The sequence below is a fragment of the Oncorhynchus kisutch genome, linkage group LG15 (assembly GCF_002021735.2).
Source record: "Oncorhynchus kisutch isolate 150728-3 linkage group LG15, Okis_V2, whole genome shotgun sequence".
Classification (NCBI taxonomy): Eukaryota; Metazoa; Chordata; class Actinopteri; order Salmoniformes; family Salmonidae; genus Oncorhynchus; species Oncorhynchus kisutch.
The window spans coordinates 17984045-18002112 of NC_034188.2; the positions used below are offsets into that span (position 1 = coordinate 17984045).

Here is an 18068-nt window from a genome sequence, read left to right on the forward strand (position 1 = left end):
TCCATTGATCATCCTTGAGATGTTTCTACAACTTGATTTGAGTCCACCTTTGGTAAATTCAATTGTTTTGACATGATTTGGAAAGGCACACAACTGTCTATGTAAGGTCCCACAGTTGACAGTGCATGTCAGAGAAAAAACGAAGCCATGAGGTCGAAGGAATTGTCCGTAGAGCTCCGAGACAGGATTGTGTCGAGGCACAGATCTGGGGAAGGGTACCAAAAAATCTCCATCGTAATTTAAATAAACATTTTATTTTTTTATTATTGTTGTAATTTTTACCGCCTTTTTCTCTCCAATTTCGTGATCTTGTCTCATCGCTGCAACTCCCTCAACGAACTCAGGAGAGGCGAAGGTCGAGTCATGCCTCCGAAACATGACCCGCCAAGCCGCACTTCTTAACATCCGCTCGCTTAACCTGGAAGCCAGCTGCACCAATGTGTCAGAGGAAATACTGTTCAACTGATGACCGAAGTCAGCCTGCAGGTGCCAGGCCCGCCACAAGGTGTCACTAGAGCGCGATGAGCTAAGCAAAGCCCCCCTGGCCAAACCTTCACCTAACCCATATGACGCTAGGCCAATTGTGCGCTGCCCTATGGGACTCCCGGTCATGGCCAGTAATGACACAGCCTGGGATCGAACCCCAGGCTGTAGTGACGCCGCAACACTGTGACGCTGCGCCCCTCAGGAGGCCCCCATCGTTCTTAAATGGAAGAAGTTTAGAACCACCAATACTTTTCCTAGAGCTGGCTGCACGGCCAAACTGAGCAATCAGGGGAGAAGTGCCTTGGTGACTCTGACAGAGCTCCAGAGTTCCTCTGTGGAGATGGGAGAACCTTCCAGAAGGACAACCATCTCTGCAGCCCTCCACCAATCAGGCATTTACAGTAGAGTGGCCAGACGGAAGTCACTCCTTAGAAAAAGGCACATGACAGCCCACATGGAGTTTGCAAAAGGTACCTAAAGGACTCTCAGGTCATGAGAAACAAGATTCTCTGGTCTGATGAAACCAAAATTGGACTCTTTGGCCTGAATGCCAAGCGTCACATATAGAGGAAACCTGGCACCATCCCCACGGTGAAGCATGGTGGTGTCAGAATCATGCTGTGGATATGTTTTTCAGCGGCAGGGACTGGGAGACTAATCAGGATCGAGGGAAAGACGAACAGATCAAAGTACAGAGAGATCCTTGATTATAACCAGCTCCAAAGCTTAGGACCTCAGACTGGGGCAAGGGTTCACCATCCAACAGGACATCTCTGGAGAGATCTGAAAATACCTGTGCAGCGAAGCTCCCCATCCAAACTGACAGAGCTTGAGAGGATCTTCAGAGAAGAATGGGAGAAACTCCCAAATACAGGTGTGCCAAGCTTTTAAATACATATGCAAACATTTCTAAACATTTCTAAAAACCTGATTTTGCTTTGTCATTATGGGGTATTATGTGTAGTTTGATGAGGGGAAAAAACTATTGAATCCATTTTAGAATGAGGCTGTAACATAACATGTGAAAAAAGGAAAGGGGTCTGCAGTGTATATAGCTTGGAGCTACCAAATTACATTTTTGGTGAGTTTGGACATTTACAAGCGAATGTGAATGAGAGACAAATGAACAAAGTTTGCAAATGAACAAAGTTTTGACGCATGCTTGTCTGAGGTTAGAAGCAGCATGTGAACTGTTGTGGAAATTCTAACCAATTGAGAGAGACTTTGTTATTTCTTCAAACAATCAATCTTTATTAATAAGAATTGCAATAATGAAGCTGGTCAGTCATGCACTCTGAAGTGTAAGGCTGAGAGCTCGATGACACAATGAGTACAGAAGCCTTATATAGTCAAACTATCTTACACAAGCACATACAAAACATCTTGGTATGTGTTCATGTGTGGTGAATGAGACTAAACTATGGTAGAAGGTGCAGACTAACTGTAAATTGGTCGTCTCGTTCTGTAGCAACAGCTAGTTATTCTACTCTTCTAGTGAGATCTCAAAACAACAGCTAGTTATTCTACTCTTCTAGTGAGATCTCAAAACAACAGCTAGTTATTCTACTCTTCTAGTGAGATCTCAAAACAACAGCTAGTTATTCTACTCTTCTAGTGAGATCTCAAAACAACAGGAAATCAGTTCAGTTTCTCTGAAGAAAATCAACAGTTTCCTGAATGGGGTCAAGCAAACACGTTTTGCGGTCTGCCCAGAGGGTGTGTGGTTGCACACATACACAAGCATAAACTTCAAGAGATCATTCAACACATTAGAAGTCATATAAACTGAAAGAGGTTAACATAGATTTTTAACTCACGGTACATGCTGTGTCTGTGTGGAGTCTGGAGTCGCTAGGGCAACAGTCCTGCCTGCTCTGCTCGAAGAAGATGGGGCAAGAAGATGGGGCAATAGCAGACAGGCCAAGAACGGAGAGGAGAAAAAACACGATAAAATCAAGATAGCAGGCAGTTGTACAGATTTCTCAAACACGGCAGAAAGCTAACACAATATGATGCCCCGTCTCCTTATTAATTCAGCCACTTACTGAGATAACTAGCAAGTTAATGGGACGCATTAATGCAGAATGCTGCGATTTTCACGCAGACAAAAATATTAAACACATAAGAAATATCTTGCTGCGTCTTGAAGACGCAGATCTAAAGTGCTTCTTATTGTCATTTCTGCTCGGCATCAGACACATTTTGTGCTTCAGTTGTACTTCTCCACTCGGATGACAGAGCTCTGACTAATGTGTAGCTACTTTTCTTTCTCTGGTACTTTTCCATGTAGACTAGTTTTTCCGGTATAATGCAAGATTGACTTTAAGCAAAGCTTTAGGAAATGTAGCTAGATACATTCTGTCTATGATAAACATTAGAAATATGATGGCAATGCATCGTTTTTTGCCCAAAATACCTTGCTTTTTCATTGTAAACTCATTTACTTGTGTGGCTGCCAGACAAATCTGATGAAAATGAAGCTATTTTCTGCTGAATGTGTTGAACAAAAATGTATACTGAACAAAACATAAACGCAACATAGAACAATTTAAACTATTTTACTGAGTTACAGTTCATAGAAGGAAATCAGTCAATCGAGATACATTCATTAGGCCCTAATCTATGAATTTCACATGACTGGGCAGGGGCGCATCCATGGGTGGGCCTGCGAGGGCATAGCCTCAGTTTCATCAGCTGTCTGGGTGGCTGGTCTCAGATGATCCCGCAGGTGAAGAAGCTGGAAGGGACGTCCTGGGCTGGCGTGGTTACACGTGGTCTGTGGTTGTGAGGCCGGGTTGGACATACTGCCATATTCTCTAAAACAACGTCGGACGCGGCTTATGGTAGATAGACAAAGGCGGGTGGATTATCTTATTCAATTCTCTGGCAACTGCTCTGGTGGACATTCCTGCAGTCAGCATGCCAATTGTGTGCTCCTTCAAAATATAGACATCTGTGGCATTGTGTTGTGTGACAAAACTGCATATTTTAGTGGTTTTTATTGTCCCCAGCACAAGGTTTACATGTGTATTGATTATGATGTTTAATCAGATTCTAACAGGGATGTAAAAAATAAATACGCTTTTTGCATTTTTTCTGAGAGTAAAACGCTTTGGAGCACCTTAAATGACATTTTGGGAAAAAAGGCTAACTCGGCTCCATCATTCATTGAATCAGATGGCTCATTCATCACAAAACCCACTGATATTTCCAACTACTTTAATTACTTTTTCATTGGCAAGATAAGCAAACTTAGGTATGACATGTCAGCAACAAAAGCTGATACTACACATCCAAGTACAGTTGAAGTCGGATGTTTACATACACCTTAACCAAATACATTTAAAATCAGTTTTTCACAATTCCTGACATTTAATCCTAGTAGAAATTCCCTGTCTTAGGTCAGTTAGGATCACCACTTTATTTTAAGAATGTGAAATGTCAGAATAATAGTAGAGAGAATTATTTATTTCAGCTTTTATTTCTTTCATCACATTCCCAGTGGGTCAGAAGTTTACATACACTCAGTATTTGGTAGCATTGCCTTTAAATGGTTTAACTTGGGTCAACCGTTTCGGGTAGCCTTCCACAAGCTTCCCACAATAAGTTGGATGAATTTTGGCCCATTCCTCCTGACAGAACTGGTGTAACTGGGTCAGGTTTGTAGGCCTCGCACATGCTTTTTCATTTCTGCCCACAAATTTTCTATAGGATTGAGGTCAGGGCTTTGTGATGACTTTGTTGTCCTTAAGCCATTTTGCCACAACTTTGGAAGTATGCTTGGGGTCATTGTCCATTTGGAAGACCCATTTGTGACCAAGCTTTAACTTCCTGACTGATGTCTGAGATGTTGCTACAATATATCCACATACATTTCCTCCTCATGATGCCATCTATTTTGTGAAGTGCACTAGTCCCTCCTGCAGCAAAGCACCCACACAACATGATGCTGCTTCAAGGTTGGGATGGTGTTCTTCAGCTTGCAAGCCTCCCCCTTTTCTTCCAAACATAACGATGGTCATTATGGCCAAACAGTTCTATTTTAGTTTTTATCAGATCAGAGGACATTTCTTTTGTACATGTTTCCTCCAGCATATTCACAGGGTCCTTTGCTGTTGTTCTGGGATTGTTTTGCACTTTTCGCACCAAAGTACGTTCATCTCTAGGAGACAAAACCCGCTTCTCCTTCCTGAGTGGTATGATGGCTGCATGGTCCCATGGTGTTAATACTTGCGTACTATTGTTTGTACAGATGAACGTGGTACCTTCAGGCTTTTGGAAATTGCTCCCAAGGATGAACCAAACTTGTGGAGGTCTCCAATTTATTTTCTGAGATCTTGGCTGATTTATTTTGATTTTCGCATGATGTCTAGCAAAGAGGCACTAGGTTTGAAGGTAGGCCTTGAAATACAGCCACAGGTACACCTTCAATTGACTAAAATGATGTCAATTAGCCTATCAGAAGCTTCAAAAGCCATTACATAATTTTCTGGAATTTTCCAAGTTGTTTAAAGGCACAGTCAACTTAGTGTATGTAAACTTCTGACCCACTGGAATTATGATACAGTGAATTATAAGGGAAACAATCTGTCTGTAAATAATTGTTGGAGAAATGACTTGTGTCATACACAAAGTAGATGTCCTAACCGACTTGCCAAAACTATAGTTTGTTAACAAGAAATGTGTGCAATGGTTGAAAAACCAGTTTTAATGACTCCAACCTAAGTGTATGTAGACTTCCGACTGTATATCGGACCAAATTATGAAACACAATAAGTGTACTTTTGAGTTCCGTAAAGTCAGTGTGGATGAGGTGAAGTACTTCAAGCATATCTTTTCATTTCAATCTCCACCATCTCCACTAACTGTATGGATTGAATGGATATGTTTCCTATTAATAATGTCAAACTAGCAGCTGTACAGAAAGACTCATGTGAAGGACAAATTACAGAGGAGGAACTTCTTCATGCAATTAAAGCCTTTAAGTCCAGGAAATCTTCAGGGCTGGATGGCGTACCAGTGGAGGTATTCCAAACATTTGTTGATATACTCAGAGGACCATTATGTGCATGTTTTAACCACTCCTAAATAAATGGTATATTATTAAACACTCAACAAGAAGGTTTGATTTCATTATTACTGAAACAGGATCCAAGTGGTATATATAAAGAAATTGGAGGCCTCTTACACTTCAGTGTTTTGATGCAAAAAATCTAGCTAAAGCACATTGAATTCTGTGCTTAGCGCATAGTGTTAAAAAGGTTTTGTCAGATATTTGTAATCCTAATCAGACAGGAGTACTGGAAACAATAGAACACTATGAAACATCTGGGAAACCAGGCCTGGTTTTCATAGCTGACTTTGAAAAGGCTTTTGTTAAAGTACGACTGGAGTTTAAATATAAATGCCAGGAATATTTCAATTTTGGAGAATCTCTTATAAAATGGTGTCATTGTACGCTGATGATTCATGTTTTCTTTTAAAACCACAATTAGAATCTCCACACAGCCTCATAGAGGATCTAGATACTTTTTCTAACCTCTCTGAATTACAACCAGATTATGATAAGTGTACTATATTATGAATCACAACATTGTTTAACTTCTACATTACCGTCTAGTTAACCAATGAAATGGTCTGACGGGGATGTGGACACACTCAGTATTCATATCCTGAAAGAAAGACATGATCTCACTTTAATACATTTTTATAGAAAGTTAGCAAAAATGCATAAGATCTTGCTAGCATGGAAAGGAAAATACCTGTGTATTTGTGGAAAAATCCCCTGATTAACTCTGTAGTCATATCCCAGTTGAACTATTTGCTTATGGCCTTGCCTACACCTAGCAACTAGTTTTTTTAATTATATGAGCAAAAAATATAGCATTTTATTTGGAATGGCAAGCCAGACAAAACTTAAAGGGCATATTTATATAATGAATATTAATTCGGAGGGCAGAAATGATTAAATATTAAAGCATTAGACCTCTCACGTAAGGTATCAGTCATACAGAAGTTATCCATAAATCCGAAATGGTTCTCCAGTAAATTAGTAAGAATGTCTCACCCCATGTTCAAGAATGGCCTTTTTCCCTTTATTCAGTAAGGAAACGTCAGGAACTTGTCTGTCGGCCCTGCATTGAAGACCAAAAAAATGGTGATAAAAAAATAGCAGTTTTATATTAAGAGATAGATGGGAGGGGTTGAATGGAGCTGCAGGGTGGGACTAATAACAACAAGATAAAACATGTAAATCATATGGAGTCTGTAAAATGTATATAGGTTCAGAACGTTTGTGAAATAGCACAGTTACAAATATATGGCAAATAGAAATCAAACTGGATGGACATCAGAAATAGAGGAAGGCCAGGACTAAAAACAAACTAAATACAACTATTGTAAAATAGATTGTGTCTTTAAAATGTGTATAGTATGTACAGTGCCTTGCGAAAGTATTCGGCCCCCTTGAACTTTGCGACCTTTTGCCACATTTCAGGCTTCAAACATAAAGATATAAAACTGTATTTTTTTGTGAAGAATCAACAACAAGTGGGACACAATCATGAAGTGGAACGACATTTATTGGATATTTCAAACTTTTTTAACAAATCAAAAACTGAAAAATTGGGTGTGCAAAACTATTCAGCCCCCTTAAGTTAATACTTTGTAGCGCCACCTTTTGCTGCGATTACAGCTGTAAGTCGCTTGGGGTATGTCTCTATCAGTTTTGCACATCGAGAGACTGAAATTTTTTCCCATTCCTCCTTGCAAAACAGCTCGAGCTCAGTGAGGTTGGATGGAGAGCATTTGTGAACAGCAGTTTTCAGTTCTTTCCACAGATTCTCGATTGGATTCAGGTCTGGACTTTGACTTGGCCATTCTAACACCTGGATATGTTTATTTTTGAACCATTCCATGGCTTTCTTCTTGCCACTCTTCCATAAAGGCCAGATTTGTGCAATATACGACTGATTGTTGTCCTATGGACAGAGTCTCCCACCTCAGCTGTAGATCTCTGCAGTTCATCCAGAGTGATCATGGGCCTCTTGGCTGCATCTCTGATCAGTCTTCTCCTTGTATGAGCTGAAAGTTTAGAGGGACGGCCAGGTCTTGGTAGATTTGCAGTGGTCTGATACTCCTTCCATTTCAATATTATCGCTTGCACAGTGCTCCTTGGGATGTTTAAAGCTTGGGAAATCTTTTTGTATCCAAATCCGGCTTTAAACTTCTTCACAACAGTATCTCGGACCTGCCTGGTGTGTTCCTTGTTCTTCATGATGCTCTCTGCGCTTTTAACGGACCTCTGAGACTATCACAGTGCAGGTGCATTTATACGGAGACTTGATTACACACAGGTGGATTGTATTTATCATCATTAGTCATTTAGGTCAACATTGGATCATTCAGAGATCCTCACTGAACTTCTGGAGAGAGTTTGCTGCACTGAAAGTAAAGGGGCTGAATAATTTTGCACGCCCAATTTTTCAGTTTTTGATTTGTTAAAAAAGTTTGAAATATCCAATAAATGTCGTTCCACTCCATGATTGTGTCCCACTTGTTTCTGATTCTTCACAAAAAAATACAGTTTTATATCTTTCTGTTTGAAGCCTGAAATGTGGCAAAAGGTCGCAAAGTTCAAGGGGGCCGAATACTTTCGCAAGGCACTGTATAAGCTGGAAGTAGAAGCCTAAGGGTTATTGTTTATTAGTTACTCCAATTGGGGGAGCGGTGATAGGGTTTGTGGGGAATAATAAAGGATGGTATATACTAAAGTGTGTATATGTATATATGTATGTGTATGCATATATCTACACTACCATTCAAAGGTTTGGGGTCACTTAGAAATGCCCTTGTTTTGAAAGAAAAGCACATTTTTTGATCATTAAAATAACTTCAAATTCATCAGAAATACAGTGTAGACATTGTTAATGTTGTAAATGACTGTTGTAGCTGGAGGTGATTTTTCATTGAATATCTACATAGGCGTACAGAGGCCCATTATCAGCAACCATCACTCCTGTGTTCCAATGGCATGTTGTGTTAGCTAATCCAAGTTTAGCATTTTAAAAGGCTAATTGATCATTAGAAAACCCCTTTGCAATTATGTTAGCACAGCTGAAAATGGTTGTGCTGATTAAAGAAGCAATAAAACTGTCCTTCTTTAGACTAGTTGAGTATCTGGAGCATCAGCATTTGTGGGTTCGATTACAGGCTCAAAATGGCCAGAAACAAATAACTTTTTTCTGAAACTCATCAGTCTATTCTTGTTCTGAAAAATGAAGGCTATTCTATGTGAGAAATTGCCAAGAAACTGAAGATCTGGTACAGCGCTGTGTACTACTCCCTTCACAGAACATTGCAAACAGTCTCTAACCAGAAAGAAAGAATGGGAGGCCCCGGTGCACAACTGACTAAGAGGACAAGTACATTAGAGTGTCTAGTTTGAGAACCAGACGCCTCACAAGTCCTCAACTGGCAGCTTCATTAAATAGTACCCGCAAAAAAACAGTCTCAATGTCAACAGTGAAGAGGCGATTCCAGGATACTGGCCCTAACAGAACACAGAGGGTGTTCTTTAATAATAAACATGATCCAGGTAGAATCAGGAGTTCCCCAGGGTAGCTGTTCAGGCCCCTTACTTTTTTCGATATTTACTGACGACATGCCACTGGCTTTGAGTAAAGCCAGTATGTCTGTGTATGCGGATGACTCAACACTATACATGTCAGCTACTACAGCGACTGAAATGACTGCAACACTTAACAAAGTGCTGCAATTAGTTTCAGAATGGGTGGCAAGGAATCAGTTAGTCCTAAATATTTCCAAAACTAAACCCTAAACTTCAACTAATACTCGTAATAAATCATGTGGAAATTGAGCAAGGTGCGGTGACTAAACTGCTTGGAGTAACCCTGGATTGTAAACTGTCATGGTCAAAACATATTGATACAACAGTAGCTAAGATGAATGTCTGTCCATAATAAAGTGCTGCTCTGCCTTCTTAACAGCACTATCAACAAGGCAGGTCCTACAGGCCCTAGTTTTGTCGCATCTTGACTACTGATCAGTCGTGTGGTCAGGTGCCACAAACAGGGACTTTGCAGTTGGCTCAGAACAGGGCAGCACAGTTGGCCCTTCAAAGTACACGGAGAGCTAACATTAATGACAGGCATGTTGACTTCACTACTTTTATTTATGAGAGGTGTTGACATGTTGAATGTACCGAGCTGTCTGTTTAAACTACTAGCACACAGCTAGGAAACCCATGTATACCCCACAAGACATGCCAATAGAGGTCTCTACACAGTCCCCAAGTCCAGAACAGACTATGGGAGGTACACAGTACTACATAGAGCCATGACCACATGGAACTCTATTCCACATAAGGTAAATGATGCAAGCAAGTAGTATCAGATTTTAAAAAGCAGGTAAAAATAAATCTAATGGAACAACAGGGACTGTGAAGAGACACACACAAAGGTACAACACATGCATACACATGCATTGTGATATTGTTATATGATGGTATTATATGTTTTGTATTGTAGATGTGTAGTGGTGTAATCATGTTATATTATGGACTGTTTTATCTTTTGTTGTAAATGTAATGTAAGTGTCTTAATGTGTTTGGACCCCAGGAAGAGTAGCTGCTGCCTTGGTAGAACTAATGGGGTTCCTTAATAAACCCCAGGAAGAGTAGCTGCTGCCTTGGCAGAACTAATGGGGTTCCTTAATAAACCCCAGGAAGAGTAGCTGCTGCCTTGGTAGAACTAATGGGGTTCCTTAATAAACCCCAGGAAGAGTAGCTGCTGCCTTGGCAGAACTAATGGGGTTCCTTAATAAACCCCAGGAAGAGTAGCTGCTGCCTTGGCAGAACTAATGGGGTTCCTTAATAAACCCCAGGAAGAGTAGCTGCTGCCTTGGCAGAACTAATGGGGTTCCTTAATAAACCCCAGGAAGAGTAGCTGCTGCCTTGGTAGAACTAATGGGGTTCCTTAATAAACCCCAGGAAGAGTAGCTGCTGCCTTGGCAGAACTAATGGGGTTCCTTAATAAACCCCAGGAAGAGTAGCTGCTGCCTTGGCAGAACTAATGGGGTTCCTTAATAAACCCCAGGAAGAGTAGCTGCTGCCTTGGTAGAACTAATGGGGTTCCTTAATAAACCCCAGGAAGAGTAGCTGCTGCCTTGGTAGAACTAATGGGGTTCCTTAATAAACCCCAGGAAGAGTAGCTGCTGCCTTGGCAGAACTAATGGGGTTCCTTAATAAACCCCAGGAAGAGTAGCTGCTGCCTTGGTAGAACTAATGGGGTTCCTTAATAAACCCCAGGAAGAGTAGCTGCTGCCTTGGCAGAACTAATGGGGTTCCTTAATAAACCCCAGGAAGAGTAGCTGCTGCCTTGGTAGAACTAATGGGGTTCCTTAATAAACCCCAGGAAGAGTAGCTGCTGCCTTGGCAGAACTAATGGGGTTCCTTAATAAACCCCAGGAAGAGTAGCTGCTGCCTTGGCAGAACTAATGGGGTTCCTTAATAAACCCCAGGAAGAGTAGCTGCTGCCTTGGCAGAACTAATGGGGTTCCTTAATAAACCCCAGGAAGAGTAGCTGCTGCCTTGGTAGAACTAATGGGGTTCCTTAATAAACCCCAGGAAGAGTAGCTGCTGCCTTGGCAGAACTAATGGGGTTCCTTAATAAACCCCAGGAAGAGTAGCTGCTGCCTTGGCAGAACTAATGGGGTTCCTTAATAAACCCCAGGAAGAGTAGCTGCTGCCTTGGCAGAACTAATGGGGTTCCTTAATAAACCCCAGGAAGAGTAGCTGCTGCCTTGGTAGAACTAATGGGGTTCCTTAATAAACCCCAGGAAGAGTAGCTGCTGCCTTGGCAGAACTAATGGGGTTCCTTAATAAACCCCAGGAAGAGTAGCTGCTGCCTTGGTAGAACTAATGGGGTTCCTTAATAAACCTCAGGAAGAGTAGCTGCTGCCTTGGCAGAACTAATGGGGTTCCTTAATAAACCCCAGGAAGAGTAGCTGCTGCCTTGGCAGAACTAATGGGGTTCCTTAATAAACCCCAGGAAGAGTAGCTGCTGCCTTGGTAGAACTAATGGGGTTCCTTAATAAACCCCAGGAAGAGTAGCTGCTGCCTTGGCAGAACTAATGGGGTTCCTTAATAAACCCCAGGAAGAGTAGCTGCTGCCTTGGCAGAACTAATGGGGTTCCTTAATAAACCCCAGGAAGAGTAGCTGCTGCCTTGGCAGAACTAATGGGGTTCCTTAATAAACCCCAGGAAGAGTAGCTGCTGCCTTGGCAGAACTAATGGGGTTCCTTAATAAACCCCAGGAAGAGTAGCTGCTGCCTTGGCAGAACTAATGGGGTTCCTTAATAAACCCCAGGAAGAGTAGCTGCTGCCTTGGCAGAACTAATGGGGTTCCTTAATAAACCCCAGGAAGAGTAGCTGCTGCCTTGGCAGAACTAATGGGGTTCCTTAATAAACCCCAGGAAGAGTAGCTGCTGCCTTGGCAGAACTAATGGAGTTCCTTAATAAACCCCAGGAAGAGTAGCTGCTGCCTTGGCAGAACTAATGGGGTTCCTTAATAAACCCCAGGAAGAGTAGCTGCTGCCTTGGCAGAACTAATGGGGTTCCTTAATAAACCCCAGGAAGAGTAGCTGCTGACTTGGCAGAACTAATGGGGTTCCTTAATAAACCCCAGGAAGAGTAGCTGCTGCCTTGGCAGAACTAATGGGGTTCCTTAATAAACCCCAGGAAGAGTAGCTGCTGCCTTGGCAGAACTAATGGGGTTCCTTAATAAACCCCAGGAAGAGTAGCTGCTGACTTGGCAGAACTAATGGGGTTCCTTAATAAACCCCAGGAAGAGTAGCTGCTGCCTTGGCAGGATTAATGGGGTTCCTTAATAAATACAAAGTCCCTTTTCACAAAGAGCCCTAACTCCTTAGTGTGTAGCAACTGCATTGTAACTACATTGTGTGTGTGTATTACATCTGTGTGTAATTGTGTTGAGATCTGTTTCCCCAGCAATCCGAGGCTTCTCTCCTCAACATAAGATCAATAGCTTTGCGGAGGCCAAGGGTCTGGACCGGATCAACGAGCGCATGCCCCCCCGCCGTGACGCCGTCAACAGTGTGGGTGTCTCCATGGGCCGCATGAACATGGGGGAGCCCAACGGCACCGACAACAACAGCAATATACAGGGATGATGCACACACACACACACATTTAAACACTATTTCATACACACTCTGAAACACACACATAGATATGAAGTACATACACCAACATACACACATTTGACTTACACATACTCACAAATACACTTGATTTAAACATAAACTACACACACATACTTATACATACACATAAACACAAAACATACAGGCTACACAAGTCAACATTTACCCTTATACAGTGATGGCACACACACCATCCTCCTCCTCCCCCCTACCCCGTCCTGTTGCTGCCCAGCCCACCTCTCCACCAGTGTGGCAAGACTTTGCCATGGATGGTCGAGGCGTCCTACTGGACAAACTGTACTGCAGGTTCCATCATTACCTGATCTGACCTGGTCACACACACTACTGAAGGCCCCTGACCTGACCACAACACACTACGGAACACTCTACTGGACGTTCTGGAACACTATACTGGACATTCTGGAACACTCTACTGGATGTTCTGGAACACTATACTGGACATTCTGGAACACTCTACTGGACGTTCCGGAACACTCTACTGAACGTTCTGGAACACTCTACTAGACGTTCTGGAACACTACTGGACGTTCTGGAACACTCTACTGAACGTTCTGGAACACTCTACTGAACGTTCTGGAACACTCTACTAAACGTTCTGGAACACACTATTGGACGTTCTGGAACACTCTACTGAACGTTCTGGAACACTCCAATGCAAAACAAAGAGCTACTGTTCTGTTCTCATTGTGTAGTAGGGGTGCCTGGGTGACAGATGTTACCTTTCTGTTGTGTTGGGGGCAGAGGGAGAGTGGGGGGTATTGGGGAGGGGAGTCATGGGCTGAGAGGTCAACGAGGGCTGAGGTGGCATGCGGGAGAGGGACTTCCTGTCCAGGGTTTTCAATTTCCTCTTCTCATTTTAAAACAGGAATTTTGTGGTCAGCCCGGTTGGTGGTTTACTTCATTCACTTTATTTATAAGATAGATAGATAGATAGATAGATAGATAGATAGATAGATAGATAGATAGATAGATAGATAGATAGATAGATAGATAGATAGATAGATAGATAGATAGATAGATAGATAGATAGATAGATAGATAGATAGATAGATAGATAGATAGATAGATAGATAGATAGATCGAGAGATAGATCGAGAGATAGATCGAGAGATAGATCGAGAGATAGATCGAGAGATGGACTGGATGGTTGTCGTGACGTCCATGGGAGTTTATTTGTGTGTGCTTGTGTCTGCATTTGCGATTGTGTGAGTGTATGTGTGTCTGTGGGGGTGAAATTTGAATGGCATTTTCATATGCAACATACAAGGTTGTGCTATTGAACATGTTTTGCTACCAGTACTATATCTTGGCCAGGTCGCAGTTGCAAATGAGAACTTGTTCTCAACTAGCCTACCTGGTTAAATAAAGGTGAAATAAAAAATTTAAAAAAAGAATAACAGGACATTCAAATGAAACATTATTTATTAACTTCAAGGAAAAGACTATGTTGTCAGAAGGTTAAAAATGCAGTCTTATTACCTGAGTGTTCTCTCTCGATCTTATTTTATAAGCCAATATGCTCCACTGGTCAGTTAGTCAGGACTAAAGTGTGTGACCCACCGTTAATTCACACAGAGTTCACAGTACACTCACTACACCCCAGACAGACGCTGCCTCTAAAGTCAGTCAGATAAATAAAACTGACCTTAGATCAGTTTTAGTGGCAACGTCTGTCTATTCCACTCTTATGTTCCTTTGCTAAAACTGATCATATTTCATTTCTAAGGGCAACTTTTTTTATCACTTTGACTTATTCCACTTGCTGGGACTAGCTACACGTTTAATGTTCTATTGCTGCCAAGTCAATCATAGAAATAGAAAGCATAGAATGGACACCTGTATCAGAGATTGAAATGTAGAAATAACTATGATAGATTGGCTGTTTTGCAGGCATGCAATCAGAATCAGCAATGAGTGAAGTCCATTCCATGCGTTCCATTTCTACGGTGTCCTCTTAATGTGCTGTCCAGTAGCCTATAACCTGAGCTGGCTGCACTGGAGGAAATTCCTATAGTGTATATGCTGTTGTGTTCTACCTTGAAAATTAAATTAAGTGTTTTGGCTGAGTGTGAGCAGTGACTAACAGAAGTCAACAGAAGGTTATTTCTTTGTAAAGCATTTATAAACGCATCAATGCATGCAGTTAAGTTATTTGATAATAATGTGAAATTCGATTTGTGCCGTGTTTCAGTATGGTAAGTTCCCTTTTTCTTCCTTCAAATAGGGAGAATATTTATTTTGCAAAACATGTATGATTTTTATCATTTTTGGGGGGTGATTTTGTTATTATTTTTTAAAAATGTTTTCCATGATTGTATTATGAGTTAATGTATTGTTTTATTTTGATGCTGTACAGACTGGAAGCTTCTATGAGGTGAAATGCATTATGACTCTATCTCTCCTCTCTTCTCTGTTGATGTACAGGAGTTGCTTTTAAACTTGCAATAGCGTGAATGAATGACCATACTATAAAGAGACAGACTTTCATTCAGGCAGACAAAGCATGATTGCATGGTAAACTCATCTGTAAAAGCAGACACAGTTACAGAACTTGTCTTTCAAAATTTAAAGGGAAAGTTTACTCTCTAATCATAATTCTTAAATTATATTCTTGTTATTTAATATTATTATTAATATATTTATAATTAACATTATTCTTAAGCTCTCTGCTGGTTGCTCTTGCATTTTTCTGATCTTTGTTTGGTCTCATTGTGCTTTATTTTATGAGGTGAACTTACTTGAGACCTTGTGCCATATAGTTTGTGCCATGGCTCTCTGTCTCATCACACACACTGTAAGCATGCCCCATGGGACAAACCACTTTTTTTACTCTTGAATAAAATATGCATGAACCTTTGGCATACTTCTGTTTATTTCCTCCGTTGTTCACAGATACATACAGAAGTGCGCACACACACACACACACACACACACACCACTATACACTGAGTATACCAGACATTAGGAACATCTTCTTAACATTGAATTGGACCCCCCCCCTCCTTTCCCTTAAAACAGCCTACAAGGTGTCGGATGTTGGCCCGTTGACTCCAATGCTTCCCAGTTGTGGCAAGGATGTTGAATGTCATTTGGGTGGTGGACCATTCTTAATACACTCAGGAAACTGTTGAGCCTGAAAAACTCAGGCACGTTGCAATTCTTGACACAAACCGGTGCGCCTGGCACCTACTTCCATACCCGCTGAAAGGCACTTCAATCTTTTGTCATACCCATTCACCCTCTGAATGACACACACACACAATCCACGTCTCAATTGTCTCAATGCTTAAAAATCCTTCTTTAACATGCCTCCTCCCCTTCATCTACACTGATTGAAGTGGATTTAACAAGTGACATCAATAAGGGATCATAGCTTTCACCTGGATTCACCTGGTCAGTCCATGTCATGGAAAGAGAAGGTGTTCATAATGTTTTCAGTGTATGTTCTCTAATTGCCCTCTGGTGGAGAACGCCCCCTCAGTAGATCACACACAATAACTGCAGCTGGATCAAGCAGACTCTAGCTATATTGAAAAAACTTTTCCTGGCTCTTCCACAAATGTTTCCAGGCATGATGTGGCATCCAGAGATTACTTTTTTTTTATTATCATGAATTGACCATTTTCCTGTAATTTTCTGTAATATATTTAGGCTACCTAGTCCAGGATTCCACACCTGGATAGGGACCGTGACTTGTAGTGCTGTACTGTGCTGTGCTGTGTAATAATACTGTAACAAGATTTGAGTGGACTTGGGAGTGGTGGGTTGACTGAAACTTGTTACATCACCTCCCCAAAAGGTTATCACAAGAACACATACTGTATGATTCATCAGAAATGTAGCAGCTGTAGAAGTCTGGTTATAAAAACGTCCACCTACGCTTACACCCATAACTCTTCCACCACTCCCTGTTCCATTACTGTTACCTATTACAGTACATGCCTCTTCCACCACTCTCTGTTCCATTACTGTTACCTATTACAGTACATGCCTCTTCCACCAATCCCTGTTCCATTACTGTTACCTATTACAGTACATGCCTCTTCCACCCCTCCCTGTTCCATTACTGTTACCTATTACAGTACATGTCTCTTCCACCTCTCCCTGTTCCATTAATGTTATCTATTACAGTACATGCCTCTTCCACCACCCCCTGTTCCACTACTGTTATCTATTACAGTACATGCCTCTTCCACCACCCCCTGTTCCGTTATTGTTATCTATTACAGTACATGAGTCTTCCACCACTCCCTGTTCCACTACTGTTATCTATTACAGTACATGGCTCTTCCACCAGTCCCTGTTCCACTACTGTTATCTATCACAGTACATGCCTCTTCCACCACCCCCTGTTCCATTAATGTTACCTATTACAGTACATTCCTCTTCCACCACCCCCTGTTCCATTAATGTTATCTATCACAGTACATGAGTCTTCCACCACTCCCTGTTCCACTACTGTTATCTATCACAGTACATGGCTCTTCCACCAGTCCCACTACTGTTATCTTTCACAGTACATGGCTCTTCCACCAGTCCCACTACTGTTATCTATCACAGTACATGCTTCTCCCACCACTCCCTTTCCACTTCTGTTACATTTCAGTGACGCCTCTGTGTGGAATTTATTATGTTTGCACATTCTTTAAATTTCCCTTCCTCTCTCTAGCCCTTTCTCTACCACTCTCTCTCTCTTTCTCTACCACTCTCTCTCTTTCTCTGCCACTCTCTCTCTTCCACTCACATGTTGGGTTCCAGAGTGGTGCAGTGGTCCAAGGCACTGCAACTCAGTGCTAGGGGCATCACTACAGACCCTGGTTTGATTCCAGGCTGTATCACCACCGGCTGTGATTGGGAGTCCTACAGGGCGGTGCACAATTGTCCCAGCGTCGTTAGGGTTTGGACAGGGTAGGCCGTCATTGTAACTAAGAGTTTCCTAGTTAAATAAAACTGTGTCTCTTTCTCTATTTGTATCTCTTTATCTTCCTCTCTCTATGTAATGCTCGTCGTCGGTGGAAGGAAGAGTGGACCAAAGTGCAGCGTGGAAAGTGTTCATGATATTTATTTACAAGAAACACTCAAACAAATATAACAAATCTGACAGCGAACAGTTCTGTCAGGCACAAACACTAAACAAAAAATAACACCCCACAAAACCCAAAAGGAAAATTACAACCTATATATGATCCCCAATCAGAGACAACGATAAACAGCTGCCTCTGATTGGGAACCACACACACACACACACACACACACACACACACACACACACACACACACACACACACACACACACACACACACACACACACACACAC

At 41.7% G+C, this 18068-nt stretch overlaps 1 protein-coding gene across 4 annotated transcripts in view; it reads left to right on the top strand.

Moving 5' to 3' along the window:
* Positions 1-15609, top strand: part of LOC109886132 (serine/threonine-protein phosphatase 2B catalytic subunit alpha isoform) — a 66859-nt gene extending 51250 nt beyond the window's left edge. For all 4 annotated transcript variants that reach the window (XM_031789776.1, XM_031789778.1, XM_031789777.1 and 1 more), the window contains one exon: positions 12515-15609. In XM_031789776.1, the coding sequence (XP_031645636.1) occupies positions 12515-12696 (182 nt within the window). In that variant the 3' untranslated portion in view covers positions 12697-15609. The remainder of the gene's footprint in view (positions 1-12514) is intronic.
* Positions 15610-18068: the final 2459 nt, after the last annotated feature.